This window comes from Drosophila erecta, unplaced genomic scaffold, assembly GCF_003286155.1.
Source record: "Drosophila erecta strain 14021-0224.00,06,07 unplaced genomic scaffold, DereRS2 tig00000000-arrow-pilon, whole genome shotgun sequence".
Lineage (NCBI taxonomy): Eukaryota > Metazoa > Arthropoda > Insecta > Diptera > Drosophilidae > Drosophila > Drosophila erecta.
In genome coordinates this window covers 24,261,546-24,276,732 of record NW_020825194.1, presented here as the reverse complement: position 1 = coordinate 24,276,732, position 15,187 = coordinate 24,261,546, and the positions used below count along the sequence as shown (strand labels likewise).

The 15,187-nt window shown below is 46.0% G+C and overlaps 1 protein-coding gene across 1 annotated transcript; it reads left to right on the top strand.

The window, feature by feature from the left end:
* Positions 1–994: 994 nt before the first annotated feature.
* Positions 995–9,918, top strand: LOC6553400 (homeobox protein slou). The gene is made up of 4 exons (XM_001979233.3): positions 995–2,582; positions 3,364–3,622; positions 8,655–8,935; positions 9,331–9,918. Exons 1-4 carry the CDS (start codon positions 1,347–1,349, stop codon positions 9,544–9,546), a joined length of 1,992 nt encoding a protein of 663 aa, XP_001979269.3. The 5' UTR covers positions 995–1,346; the 3' UTR covers positions 9,547–9,918.
* The last annotated feature ends 5,269 nt before the right edge of the window (positions 9,919–15,187 follow it).

Sequence of the window (15,187 nt, the reverse complement as noted above, 5' to 3'; positions counted from 1 at the left end):
TGCTGCGATGCGTATAAACCGCAAATTGGATGCGATATTAAATCGTCTGTGCCAAAGCGCATATAAATTTTTGTTCAATTTTAAAGAATTTTCCGAGAGCGAGCAAGCGCAGGAGTGAAAGAGAAAAAAGCCCAACGAAAGAGAGGGAGAGGGAGCGAGCAGAAGAGCACGGCTATAGTGCGGCTGTCCCTCTCGAACACATTGCGTTTTACATAGGAAGTGTCAAGGAGGAAAGCCACAAGGATGACTTTTTCGTTCTAATAATGAAAGGAAAAGAATAAATAAACCAACTAATTAGCAACATAATTACGGCCACGAAAATATTCAAGAATTCAATTAAGCTGAAGAAAGCAGAAAGCATTCATGCATAAATGACTAAGAACAAACCAGGCATGCCGAAAGCAAAGCAAAGAGCAAACACACAACTGGCGAAAATATGAAACAGAAACACAAACAAAAAATATAAAAATAAGAACTGAGAGAAATGTGCAAAAAGTTGAGATCCATTTCGAAAGCACCCATCCGCATAAACAAACAAATTTTGCGCTAAATAATTTGACAATTACTCACATCCTCGAGAGGCGAAGGCTGCATGGTTGGCTGGCCAGCTGTCCAGCTGGCTGGCCTTTGTTTCCATCGGGTGGCTATTACAGTTGAGTGAAGAACTATGTAAAACAGGACTCCAGAATCCTCTCCTCTCGCGCTCGCATCCTGCCGCTCTGTGGCTTAGACTTGCGACAGACCATTACATTTGCTAACGAGTGGAAGGCAAATTAAATCATTAGATGCTAGTAGAGATTAGAGCCACGGCGGGGAGGAGCCAATCCACTCAAAGAACCACTCAGCGGTGGGCGTGTAGAGCGCCGCACAGAGAGTCACTCAAAGCGAAAACCACCACCGCACCACAAAAACTGCCTCCACCACCACCACCACCATCACCACCGCCACCACCACCACCACCAGAAGCAAAAGCAAAAGCAGGAGCAGCAGCGGCAGCATCAGCATTTAGCTGTTGACTTGCCACAGGCACACAACACGGCACATCTGTTGGATTAACAACTCGGAGAAATCGGAAACAACCCTCATCATTACGCTTCTGGCTCTTGAGCGTGTGAGTCGTCGCGCGCGGATTACGCCCAGGATAATCGGACGTCGGACGTCGGACGACGGCAGCAGCGGCAGCACAGCAGCGTCCACCTCGGATATTGGCATCTCCGGATTCAGTCGATTGGCTGCCCTCAAGGTGACAAGACACGCAACGCGCAGTGAACACTCAGTGAACTCGAACTCTCAGTGCACGCCCAGTGAATCCAAGACAATACACCAATATACCCAAAGACCGAAAAATGGTCATGTTGCAATCGCCGGCGCAAAAGGCCAGCGATAGTGCATCAGCCCAAAACACAGCCGTCGGTGGCCTGATGAGTCCCAACTCGAACCCGGACTCGCCCAAGTCCAACACCTCGCCGGATGTGGCGAGTGTGGACAGTGTGGTGTCCGGCGCAGGAGGTGCCAGCACTCCGCCAGCGGCCAAGATACCCAAGTTCATCATCAGTGCCAATGGCTCAGCGGTGGCGGGTAAACAGGAGCAGGAGCTGCGGTACTCCCTCGAAAGGCTCAAGCAGATGAGCAGCGAGTCGGGCAGCTTGCTCAGCCGCTTGAGTCCCCTACAGGACGACTCCCAGGATAAGGAGAAGCCCAATCATAACAACAACAGCAGTCTGAATAACCACAATGCAAGCAGCAATCTACGTCGCTCGCAATCCCCTCCAGCTTCGGTGGGATCCGTGAGCTTCTCCTCCCCTGCCCAGCAGCGAAAGCTCCTGGAACTGAATGCCGTGCGCCACTTGGCAAGGCCGGAGCCACTGCAGCATCCACATGCGGCCTTGCTGCAGCAGCATCCCCACTTGCTGCAGAACCCGCAGTTCCTGGCCGCCGCCCAGCAGCACATGCACCACCACCAGCACCAGCACCACCAGCACCCGGCACATCCGCACTCGCATCAGCATCCACATCCTCATCCCCATCCGCATCCCCATCCGCATCCGTCGGCGGTCTTCCATTTGAGGGCTCCCAGCAGCAGCAGCACCGCCCCACCCTCGCCAGCCACCTCCCCCCTGTCGCCGCCCACTTCCCCGGCCATGCATTCAGACCAGCAGATGAGCCCACCCATCGCTCCACCCCAAACTCCGGCACATTCCTCGCAGCCACCACAGCAGCAGCAGGTTGCCGCACCATCGGACATGGATCTCGAGCGGATCAAGCTGGTGGCTGCGGTGGCAGCCCGCACCACCCAAGCTTCCAGCTCCTCCGCCTTGGCGTCCGCATCGAACTCCGTGTCCAACGCCAGCACCAGCACCAGCACCATCTCCAACTCCAGCTCCGGCTCGCCCAGTGGCCGGGACTTGAGCGACTATGGATTCCGAATACAGCTGGGCGGACTGGCGGCGGCGGCGGCTGCTGCGGCGGCCACTTCGCGACAGATTGCGGCGGCCACATACGCGAGGAGCGACACCAGCGAGGAGCTCAACGTCGATGGGAACGACGAGGACAGCAACGATGGATCGCACAGCACGCCGTCGGTAAGAGATCAAAACTTAAGGGATCAATTTCACTAAGTGCGAGGGATTTCGAAAATTCATATAGAAAGAGTTGAAATTAAGTGCTTTTTGATTTTTGAGAAGAAGGTGTGCAAGTTAAATAAAATGGATTTTTGAGAATTCTGGTTTTAAAATTGAAGGTTCTCAGTGAATATTTGAAAACGTAAATAATAAATTTATTATTGTTTAAATTTTTTACCCACACAACTAGTAGCTTTTATAAGCTTGTTGCTTATTGGCTATTATGTACATATTGATCTTATGTTCTGCTCAATTAGCTTTTTTGTGAGTAGTAGCATTCGTGTAATTAACTCTTGGTGTAGAAAAAAATCTACAAATAACGTGTATTGTAAAGTTTTTAACTTTATTTTGTAATTTTAAAATTATTTTTTACTTTTTTTCAATCATATTTTTTTAAGTTTAATTTTTGTTATATCTCCTCGAACAGGTGAGATAAGCCATTCGAATCCGGATAATTTTCACATTACTCCCATTTTTCCCATTTTATATAACAATTTAAAAACTTGTTAAGAAAAGTCAAATGGTAGTTAATTCTTGCTATTATCGAAATAATATTATCGAATATCGCACTTTAAATTTTTGCAACAAACCATAGAAAATGGATCAAAACAATGCTCGTTCCCGAGATCAGTTTAGTACTTACACGTAGCATTTGAACATTGCTTGCAAATAAAGATCAAATCAGTGATCTCATTACTAACCTTCACCTCCTTTCTTCCCTCCATGTCCTTCATCCTTGTAGGTCTGTCCAGTTGATCTGACGCGATCGGTGAACAGCAATGCCGCGGCGAATCCGAGCTCGGCCTCCACGAGTGCCTCCAGTGAGCGAGATGCGGCCACAAAGCGGCTGGCATTCTCCGTGGAGAACATCCTGGACCCGAACAAGTTCACGGGCAACAAGCTGCCAAGTGGGCCTTTCGGCCATCCGAGGCAGTGGAGCTACGAGAGGGACGAGGAAATGCAGGAGCGATTGGATGACGATCAGAGCGAGGATATGTCTGGTGAGTAGGGATATTCATTTCTCAACTGACTAGTCCCCCTTAGTCCTCACACACCCTGTGAGTCCACAATCACTTTGATGGTTAGCTGTCTGATTTGATTGAAATCTGAGGAAATTCAGGGCACGCCAACCTGCCACTGCCACGTTCCCCCGAGTGTCTCTGTGCAACACTCCGTGCTCGAGTACACGGCCATTGAAAGGAGGATGGGCAGGACACCTGCAAACAGCTCGGCTTCCCATCCGCATCTCCTTTTTTTTGTGCCCGGGATTCCTGTGGGTGGTTGAAGGCACATGTTATATTTATACTGCTGCTTGTATCGTTTTTGTGTATGTTTTGATTTTGAATTTGCCTTCAGTTTTGCCAGCAGCACCCTCGTAAGCTGGGACTCTGCCATTTCGAAGGCCCTGGGATTTTTCGTGTTGCCTGCTTTCCGGCGCAAGTCACGTAGGTACGGGTGTGTTGGTGGTGTGTTTATGTTGGCCATGAAAGCATTTATATTTTGCGTATATTCAATAGCAAACAAATGCGCAAATGCCAGAGCAACCAAAAAAAATAAGGATCTCAGATTTGTGAGGCTGGCACTCTGCGTTTTTCCAACGCAAACTTGTTTAGACCGAAAAAGCTGCACTCATATCCAATAAGGATTTTCAATAGAATTCCTTTTAATTGATTGATTGATGTTTTAATTGGGGAAAAGCCATTGCCAGCTGGGAAGCTAAATTTCCTTTTTCACTCTCTTTTTCACTCCCCCTCCCAACTGTTTGTCTTGCTGCGGATCAGGTTTCGGGTTCCCAATGATTTTTTCGATGCCTTTGCTGCCTTTTTTCCTTCGATGGCTGGCTAAAATTTTGCTGAAAATTAATTGATTTTCATGCTTGGCTCGCTGCAAAGAAATTGCTCAAATAAAAATTTGCAAATTTGATTGAAGTTGTTGTGGGCGGGGGCATGGCGATACCATCGCTAAGCCACTGGCCACAGCTCCAAAAATAGGAAAAAGAAAGTAGATGCTTATGGGGTTTTGGCTGATGGAGCTTAAGTGCAAATTCTATGTGGTTTGTTTGAATGCTGTTCCTGATCTGATTCTGAAACGAGTGGATGACTTGGCGAATGTGTTTGGAATTGACGGGAAATTATATTAATTTGATCCCGTTTTGGAACTGAAAATAACTGTTATTTTTTGACTACCCATCATTCAGCAAACGTAAACTGTTAATCAGAGTATTCTTCGCCAAGATTAGTTTACAATGTTTAAATAATTTTAAATTATACTCAGAAAGGTCATCAACATGTGTCAGAATTAATTATAAATGGACATACACCTACTATTCCTCGAAAAAGTATAAGAGCAATTCTTTAGCAATTGCCATTACGAATTTTTGTAAGTCGGTGACAATATTTTAAGTACTCGAGGTTCAACTGCATTCAGATCGGCTGCAATAACCCATTCTCTTTGGCCTCTTTGAAGCTCTCGTATTTGTGTTTATCCAAGAAGCAGTGTTCAATTTATATTGCCAATTAATTAACCTGTTTTAAGCTGCCGCACTACGACTGCTCTTAATGGGCAATTCGTTAAGCGCTTATGTAGAAAATTATAAACACGGAAAATGGCGTCTCGCTGGCTATGGTGCACCATGGTGGAATGACCATTCACATCGACTTTCACGTCAACACTCACATTCACATCAACATCCACATCATTATCAACGACACATTATCGGCCATTTCGGACTGTCGGCTTTGCTGTTTGCGCATTTGTGTTTGTGTTAATAAAACACAATTAACTTCATCAATGGCGGGCGAGGGCTGCGAACATAACTGCTAATAAAACCGACTCAATGGCCGCGCCAACGACCCCATGAAAGGGGGTTGGGATGTGGATGTGGATGTGTAGGTGGGCTTGGATGTGCAGTGGAGTGGTAGTGGTGGAGAGCACTGAAATGGAGGCAGACAGTCGACAGTCAGGCGGGGCAACTTTGCCACGATAATGATGTTGGAAATGATTAAGTTGCTGCCAGTTTACAGCAACCCCGAAGCAGGATACACACTCACACACACACAGACAGAAGACATATAGACAGACAGTCAAGTGCGAGTGTGTGTGTGTGTGCATCACGCATACGCACTGTTTGCCGGCTGGCATTCAACGACTGTTGCCTGGTGTTGCTGTAGTCATTAATTAGCAAGGTACTTAATTACCGCACATTCATTAGGCGCTTCAATGGAGCTGTCGCACACACACACTCAGACAACGAGAGATTCAAACCACCACCCCCCCAGCCCCCTGCCTTACGTTCTTCTGGGAGGAGGTGTTAATGCCTTCGCTTCGGTTTAGATTAGCGTAATTATGCGGCCCTTTGTCATTGCGACTAATTAGATTTTATGTCACCAGGACACTCGCTCCCTGCGCTCCTTGCGCTCCTTTCGCATTTAACTTCGCGCATCTGCAGCTTGTTAATAATTCACAAATATTACGCATACGCCGGGGCTAACTGCAATTCTCGAAGGAGCCATTCATTGCGTTTCAGGCGCAGCAATTTGCATTTCATTTAAATTGCAAAACGTAAAACTAACAACACGAGCTAGGCACACTTGCAACAATAAAGCCACATATTGTCTGCATAATCCAGATAGCCAGAAAAGCAACTGAAATGCGCCCCAAAAGTCATATGAAAAAACAAGCGATAACCGGACGGAAGTGGGAAAGGGCACGAAAATCCGGGGGTGGCCGACATTTAAATGTGGGCGGTACAGGAATCGAGGATGCAGGATGGAGCACAAGCACACAGGCCGAACAACCAACCCCGAAACAAAAATGTAAAATGGCTGCGAAAAACTTTTATTCTTTTTCAGCACTCCATTTGGCGCTCTCTCTCGTTCGCTCTCTTCTCTCGCGTGCGCTTTTATGGGCGACAGGACTCGGGGGATTCCTGTGGCTGTGTTTGTGTCCGTGTCTCAGTCTGTGTGTCTGTGTGTCTATGTGTATGTGTGTGTAATGCCGAGCTCCATTTCGCCTTCTTGCCGTCGCCGTAAAGTCAAGTTAAGCGACAATTTCCAGAGCCAGAGAGCTCGGCCCGGTTTTACGAGTATATCCGTCCATCAGCCACTCATTTATTATTTTATGAAAATGGCAAAATGAGACGACAAATGCTCCCCGGGGTCGCATTGGCCAGGCGGATGCGATTACAATGATTGCCCCGGCACAAAGAACTTCAAATTTATAAGCCATTTCAAGCGAGCCCCTGTGTGTGTGGGCTAAATTATGCGCCAGTTTGTGGTAATTAACACTCGGATTTCATAATTAAGTTTAAATTGTATGTTGTAATTTCAGCTACCCGCTGTCCTTCTTTCCTTTGGAAATTTCACTCCGCTCTCAGTCTCCTTGTCTCCGCTATATCATCAGCATTGCTTATGAAGTGCTTTCGTCATAATTATAATTAACAGCAGCCATTTTGTTAATGGCAGACACCAGACAGATAAGAATTTCGTAATGATTCTTGCTTTTATGGGCATTCAGTTTAAATTATGGGGTAAATATTTAAGCCAGTTGAATCGATTTTATCGAGAAGAGCTCTTTTAAATGAGATGGATTAAAACTGTTGTGTTAATACAAGATGATTTCGAAGAAAATTGCCTATTAAAGTATAAAGTTATTATAATCCGTAATCTATAATCCATACTAGACAGTACAGTGCAACAAGAATCCTATGTACCAAGATTATTAATTTTAAGCTTGAGGATAATCATAGAAAGTAAAGCAAATTTCCACCACATAATATTCAGATTACCCCACGCAAATATGCATAATCCTTTCAGTTTAATTAAACGTCAGCACAAATATTGAACTTGGTCCGACGGGCTTTCCCCATTTGCAACCCCCTTGAGTACTAGACATCACGCATACGCCACGTTGCAGCTCTCAGTTGGATGGTCAGCGTAATTAGGCGCCCTGGCTCGCTCTGCAAAATTGTGGTTGCAACGCTTATTAGCAGTGCCGGCTTTTCCGCCCCCCTCCCGACTTTCCCGACGTTCCCCACTTTCCTGACTGCCCTTTGAACTCTCCGCATTTGTTTGGGCGCGCATTAAGCGCGTCTGGCTGTCTGTCGATTTTCGCCGTTGGTTTTCGGGCCTGTTAATTCAATTGACTCAAACCAATTGTGGTCAGGGCCAGTCGTCGACTCGAATCGGTTAGATATTGATGGGCTGGCGGTCATCTAATGTGCCATTAATGCATATCAAAGTGCCTGCAAACACTCCACAGCCCATTACCAGCGGTAAATGGCAGCGTGACCACTCTGCGGATGTCTCGAAATTCGTTAAATATTAAATGAAGCATTCACGTTAATTTCGGCTTAATTGCCGGCCAGTCTGCGGTGCACTCTTAGGCGCACTCGCCACTCTGCGCCCTCTAATTTCATGCAAACACGGCCAATCATGTTGGCCAATTAGCAGGGCCAACGGGAGCATCCTTGACGGAGGGTTGACACTTTTGCCGACCCTTTTTCGCCCGGCTGAATCGATTCCGCAGCTTTGAAAGGGGTTCACCGCAAAGTTGTCTCACGCCCGCAGAGAAATTTGTTAACAAGCTAAGTTCTTAGCGGCTTACAATATTTTCGGTTACCGAATTCGGCTTACTATTGCATAATTTGACATAATCAGAGTGGCAAAAAGGAATTACCGTAATTGGTAACTGATATTTCGCTGAAAGGCACACCCACGCACACAGTTGGCCAGTTGGCCAGTTGGCGAGCTGCCTTAATTGAATTTTGATTGTCGAATCATGGCAATCAACGGAGCCAGACACTCCGCCCTCGGAAAATTGCGGACTGGTCATCCGGCAGTCACATGTGCGCCAACATGTGCCGAAAAATTCCAATTAATCGAACAATGATGCGGTGGCCGAGGTGATTGATTTCCGTTTGCCAATCCCCCAGGACATTGCCATTTCTCGGTGATGGATGGCCCTACCCTGTTGACTTATGCAAAAAGAGAGACACGCAGCACTCAAGACCCAATCTCCTCTTTTTTCTTGCAGCCCAGGATCTGAATGACATGGATCAGGACGATATGTGCGACGACGGCAGCGACATCGACGATCCCAGCAGCGAGACGGACTCCAAAAAGGGAGGCAGTCGTAATGGGGATGGCAAATCCGGCGGGGGCGGCGGCGGAGGTGGATCAAAGCCTCGACGAGCTCGCACCGCCTTCACATACGAGCAACTAGTTTCCCTGGAGAACAAGTTCAAGACCACCCGATATCTCAGCGTTTGCGAGCGGCTGAACTTGGCTCTCAGCTTGAGCCTCACGGAGACGCAGGTGAGCAATGTACTTTAGTATTAGGAAGTCGTAAAATCTATTAATTATAGGTACATTTAGGTACATGTTGGTTGAAGCCATCAACATAGGTCTGAAGCTTAAGGAGTTGTAGTGTGATAATTCTTGATAATTCTTCATTGAAAAAAATAAACAAGTGATGCAGTAGTTCTATGCTCCACGCCTTTACATATTATTAGGAGTAGTTGAGTTAGAATTTCCCTTATTTTACGTGCCTAGATTGGACTTTATTGATGTTTTTAAAATCTTCAGTGCAATGCGTTCATCCAACTGGTAGTTCCATTAGGTCACTTCTTAATTTGTATATGCAAAAGCAAAAATTAGAGTTTAAAAGTGAGTCCTTTTCAACAATGCCCGTTTCCATCATCCTTTTGCAGGTTAAAATCTGGTTCCAGAACCGCCGCACCAAGTGGAAGAAGCAGAACCCCGGCATGGACGTGAACTCCCCCACCATTCCCCCGCCCGGCGGCGGCTCCTTCGGACCGGGAGCGTATGCCAGCGGACTCCTGTACTCGCACGCGGTGCCCTATCCGCCCTACGGCCCCTACTTCCACCCCCTGGGCGCCCACCACCTCAGCCACTCGCACTCATAAAATTGCAAGATGCAACAGCGATTGTTGCAACTATTCGAAAAGCGAGGCAGGACGGAGGCGGGAGGGGCAGGTGCTGCTGCTGCGGCCGGAAGCGGATCACTGGATCCCAAGGATAAACTGTAAATGTCAAACTGCTTTAAGTGTGTGTTTAGTGTTCGGCCAGAGATTTCCTTTGTTCCTTCGATTCCTTCGATTACCCGCTGTATATAGTTTTTGTAAAATATACCTACTACGCTAGTGCTTAGAACCTCGAATGCCATATCTAGATTTAAATTATACAATTACCTGTAGCGTTTAAGTGGCAAGCAAAATCAAAAAGAGCAAACGAAAAATTGCATAAATGTCAAGTGAAAAATAAACATTTTGAAAACTACCCAGAGCGAATGTGCATATATGTTTACTCAAATATCGGATGATCGCCTTTGGGGGATGCGAGGACACAAAGGCGATGTTGCTGTGTGTGTGTGGTGTGTGTGTGCGGTGTGTGTGTGCCGTGTGAAATGGCAGGACAACAATGCTAAGTCAAGTGTAAAATTTTAAATTTGCTTCTCATTTGCCATCAGGGGCTCAGGCGGCACTCAGATACCCAGACACTCACACCCGGCCACTCAATTATGTGGCAAACGGATGCGAATACGAAATTTCTTAATCCGCTTTGGGTGTTTGGGTGTTTGGGTGACACAATGCTCCTGGCCGCCGCCGGTCGTCTGTCTCTCTCTGGCCGGATATATCTTCCTGTTCCGGTGAAGTCGGGCGGCGAGAGGTTGTCAAAACAGTGACAAGCAAATGAATAAATTCACGCGCTCACACCTCCGGCCCATTGATATTATAATCGCCTCAGGGAGTGTGCGTGTGTGAGTGTTTTGCGTGTGCTGGGGCCAAGATGCGTATAATTGAAACAGAAATGGAGAAATCCATGCATGACCGGTCATTTGGGCCCGGATTGACTGCGCCTGCCGCTGACATCAGAACCCAAACGCAAGCATCCGGGAAAATCCGTTTATATCTATTACCACCGGACTCACTCTGTTTTTTGAGCGGGTGCATTCGGAATTATTTCGGTTTTATGCCGTCGCGCTCTTTCGTTTTCGCCTAAATAATTTAGTAACAATTTTTGCTTTTACATTTGTTTAAAGCTTTGCTTAAGTACTTTGCAATTAGTCGCCCAAATCCAGTTTGCACCGCACGCCCACACATGCACGTATCCTTCGCAAGGACGCGTGTGTGTCGGTGTGCGGTAATTTCTGTAAATGTAAGTCGCTAAATTATTCAGCTGCAGACATGTGAGCAAATTGAAACAGCAGCGGGAGGAGAGGGTGGGGCTTGTTTAATTTGCATAAAATTAATGCTTATTTTAGTTGCACACACTTCATCTCGAAAACTTTTAGCGGAGGGCAGAGCGAAATGGGGACACGAAACCAGTGTGCATTAGCATTCTCTTGGGTCTTCTAAAACAACAATCAAATCTGCAGCTCATAATTTGCAGTATATCCTAATATCCCAAAGGATACTTAATCCATAAAGCTAATTAATGAGTTTTATTAGACATTGAAATTGTGTAAAAGGTTGCAAATCTTAATTAAATCTAATACAAAAGGGTTTCCAATTAAGGCTTAGCAAAAAGAAAGAGGAAATAAAGCTAACTGAAGAGCATGCTGAATCAGGATACTAAAAAGGCAGCGAAGTATACCGAAGAAGAAATTTATTAAATTGAATTATTGCCGAAATTATATATTACCAAAACATTGGGTTGTACCGAACTAAAACTTTTTACATTTCAATCTCAACGAAGGTACATCTTTTCTCCACTTGCTTACTGCGTTGCAAATTTTGACTGCAACTAATCTACCCGCTGCAAGAATAAGGTTAAGAATTCAAATTAGAAATAAGTTAAAATGGAGGAAAACCTACAGCTGCTCATACCCGTTACTCATAAGGTAATAGGGTATCCTAGGGTCGTTGAAAGGTATGTTACGGTAGAAGGAATGTAACATGTAACATAACAGGAGTGGGTTCAGGAACTATAAAAGCTAGAAATTTGAGATATTCTGCAAGTTTGTTTCAGAACGTTTCCCCGTCCACCCTACGCTTTTGAAAAATGTTTACATTTTGTCTCGTTTTATTAATTGGTTTGCCAATTTCTATTGAAAAGCAAATAACAATTTTGCCACGTCGTATTTATTTTATTTTTCTGGCTAATTGGCGCACTCTAAGTGCTAGATCCTGGAGCATAGTCAATAAGTTGAACAATAGCGACTCTATAGGATTATATCGGTCTTTCACACTGCAAGACGAAACCTGAAGTAACACTTGCTTAAATAAATTCCAATCTAGAAATTCAGCAAAAAGGAATTGGCGCTCTTTTAGTCTACAAAATCTACGCGTCATACGGACATATGGACTTGGCTAAATTGAGTGGCAGAATATGGCTCGGAAATGCTTCCTCATTTCTGTTTCAGCAAATCTACGCTACGAGTAATGGTTATAAAGAATGCAGTTTTAAAAGATATTTTTGTTTGATTAATTGAAGGGAATTTTCTCTTCTTACCCAAAAAGGTAGACTAATAGAAGTTTACTAAATATTTATTTTAGAACGAAATTCTTGCTTTCTAATAGCTCACTAATTTGCTATGTAAACTGAGTTGCGTTTACATGCATTCCATTCCAATTTGTCGCAATCCAGATCTCCACAAATAATTCAACTTAGTTTGTGGGAAATAAGATATTACTTTAAACCGAGCTTCCTAAGCCCTAATACGATTTGAAATTTATACGCTGGGGGTGTAAATTAGGCCTGAGAAAAACGCCTCGCAAATCAGTGAAACGATAAATTAACGCCGGGTCGGCTGGCGTTGAGCTACCCTTAACGAGGCCCAAATGCCTCCGAACGCAAATCCAAGACAATTGCTTTTCAATCCGGAGTCCGGAGTCCCAAGTCCGGAGTGTCGCAGCCAGCGGAAGGAAGTTGTGGAACTTTCGGTGTCACTCTCCGAAGAATTTCCGCAGAATCAAAACACGACACTCACACAATTAAGTCGTTTTCCCCGCCCGCCCATTTCCCATTAATCCGAGCTGAGTTTCCCGTGAATTTGAGTTTGAACTCGATTTCGATTTCGAGCAGTGTTTTGCGGGCCGAGCTGAGAGTTGAGTTCTAGTTGAGTTCAGTTCCTTTTTGTTAACGCTTTTCAGAAGGGCCTTCTTATGCGCCTGAATTGCTCCAGATTACGCATACATCACATCCTCGTCCTCCAAGTGAGTATGTGCCCAAGTTGCGTTGGTGTGAGCAGCGTTTAATCTGCACCATTGACTTCTCTTCTCTGGAGAAAACCCACTGCTCCTCGCTGCCGCGGAGAAACCATCCCCTTAGCTGGTTGGGTGCTAGTAAATTTTATGCGAATATTTAGTTTGCCCTCGTTATCGGCGCGGCTTTATCGAAACTTATTGTGTTTGTTTAATTGAATTTGGATTGCTGCGACAATTTCGCGACTGAGTGCGCTCCAAAAACTCTGCCGGAGCGTAGATAAATAGGGATCCGGGAAACTACTCCTCCGGCGAGTCGCCTGTACGCTGTCTAATTGGGAGTGGTAGATAAAGTTGCGACTTAGTTTAGTTCATTTAGCCCGCTATTCGCTGGCGCATCCATCTTTTTCTCTGGCTGCAATTAAAATTTAATAAGTGCACCACGCCCCAAACACCCCCGTGTACACATAGCATGTATACATATGCGGCTCATATAAATTATGGCCTGAAGTTGACATAAACAAGCTCCCAAGAGTCCTTTTGCCAAAGTTATATGACAGATTTGCGCAGAGCGTTTTGATGAAGCTCGGGTCGGACGGTCGGAAGGTTGGAAGGTTGGAAGGTCTGGCTGGTGCAAGGCCGAAGGGCCGGAAACGCTAAAGTGTCACCAGGGAGCGGATGGGTGGGTGGCTGGGCGGTCGGCTGGCACATGTGTCTTCAGTCACAATCGCCAGGGGGTGGGTTCCGCTGAGCCCTTTGTTGTTTTCCGGGCGAATCACATTTTGATGATTGTCAATGTGACTTTAATGCCATCTCTCAACTGCAGCCCCGTCCTCTTTGCCCGGAGCCGGAGCACGTGCAAAGGGCTGTCCCAGAGACACTGATCGTAATGCTGACATCTGTGGATTAAATTGCAATTTGTGCTCATGTAATATTGAAGCGCAGTGCTCTGCTGTAAGTGTAACGCGTTTTCTCCCATTGTTTGCGCGAACTTAACTGGTTCGGTTTGTGTTCCCCATTTTGCCGGGCTATTAATATTTGAAATTGCGCATGGGCAATAAAACTGTAAAAAACCGCCTGTGTGCTAAAAGTTATTCTTGATGGTATTACGGTCGATTAGGGGAGGGGGCTGAAAAGGGGCAAGTCCCATATTTAAAAAGTGCAACAATTCAATGCCAAAGACATATCCTATTCCACTTTGGAGTTGAGCTGTAAGAACACTTCCACTTATGAAGACAGTAAAATATTTAAATGTATCAGTATCATGTGTATTCAGTAATCATACGCTTATTAAAATACCACAGTGCTGGTCCTCAATCAGACTGTTTACTAAATTCGTATCCCTTATATGGAACATATAATAATTATTCCTTGTTAGTGGCTTGGGTGCGTCATACAAGGCTTGTTTAAAACCAGTAAATGTGGATTTCCCGAAGATTAGATCGAATTCCGATTCCCACACTTCCGCTGGCCAATTGAGTGGCCAACTGATTGGCATTTAGGCGTCGCACGCGCCGCCAGTTCATCATCGTCCCGATCAGACTCACCTGTCAGCCGGGATGATTGCTGCGTTCCACTGTGAAGGGCGTCGCGAATCCAGCCAAATTGGACGTGTGCCCGGCTGGGCCCGTCTGCCCGAATAATTCGCAGTTAATTTCCCGGCAAAGCGTGGCGAAATGAGGCACAAAGCCCGGCAATTTCGAGCCTCGACTACGGGCCTTTTCGCCGATTTTATTTGGTGAGAAAACATTTACGCACTAATTTCTGGGCATTGACTGGGCCACCGGTCCACCGGTCCACCGGTCCACCTCCTCCTCGTCCTGCCTCTCATCCTGCTCCCTTGCCCATTAGCCCTGTGACCAGAAACCAGTTGCATGCCAATTGGTTTGCAATTTGCCGCGCTTAGCAGGGGGCGGGGTGGGCGGTGCCTGGTGGCCGGGGAGTGCGCACTAGTGGGTGGCCTTGGGTGGCAGTGGGTGGCACTGGGTGGCGCCGGCCTTGGCGGGGTTGGCCGCAAATAGCGCACGCGTAGCTGCCCGACGCGTGGCTCAATTACGCGGTTAAATGCATTCAAATTGAGTTGTTTATACTGCGGGCGTGTGTTCGGGCGCGGTCACTTGGGGATCGCTCTGCTGCGGAGTCAGAACTGCCCAATTGGCTTTTCTAGCCAAACTTAACTACAATCCTGAATCAGTATTCCCTGTGTCTTAGTCGTTTTTTATTTTAGCGAGGAGGTTACTTCCTGTTAGCTACAGATACGCTTTCATTTCGCTAGGATAACATTTTAATTTCGCTTAACCCCTTTTGATAGTACTTAACGATATGACTTAGTTGAAAGTATTAGATATTATGGCAACTGAAATTATACTTTATTAATTTTAACAAATAAATTAGAATCCGT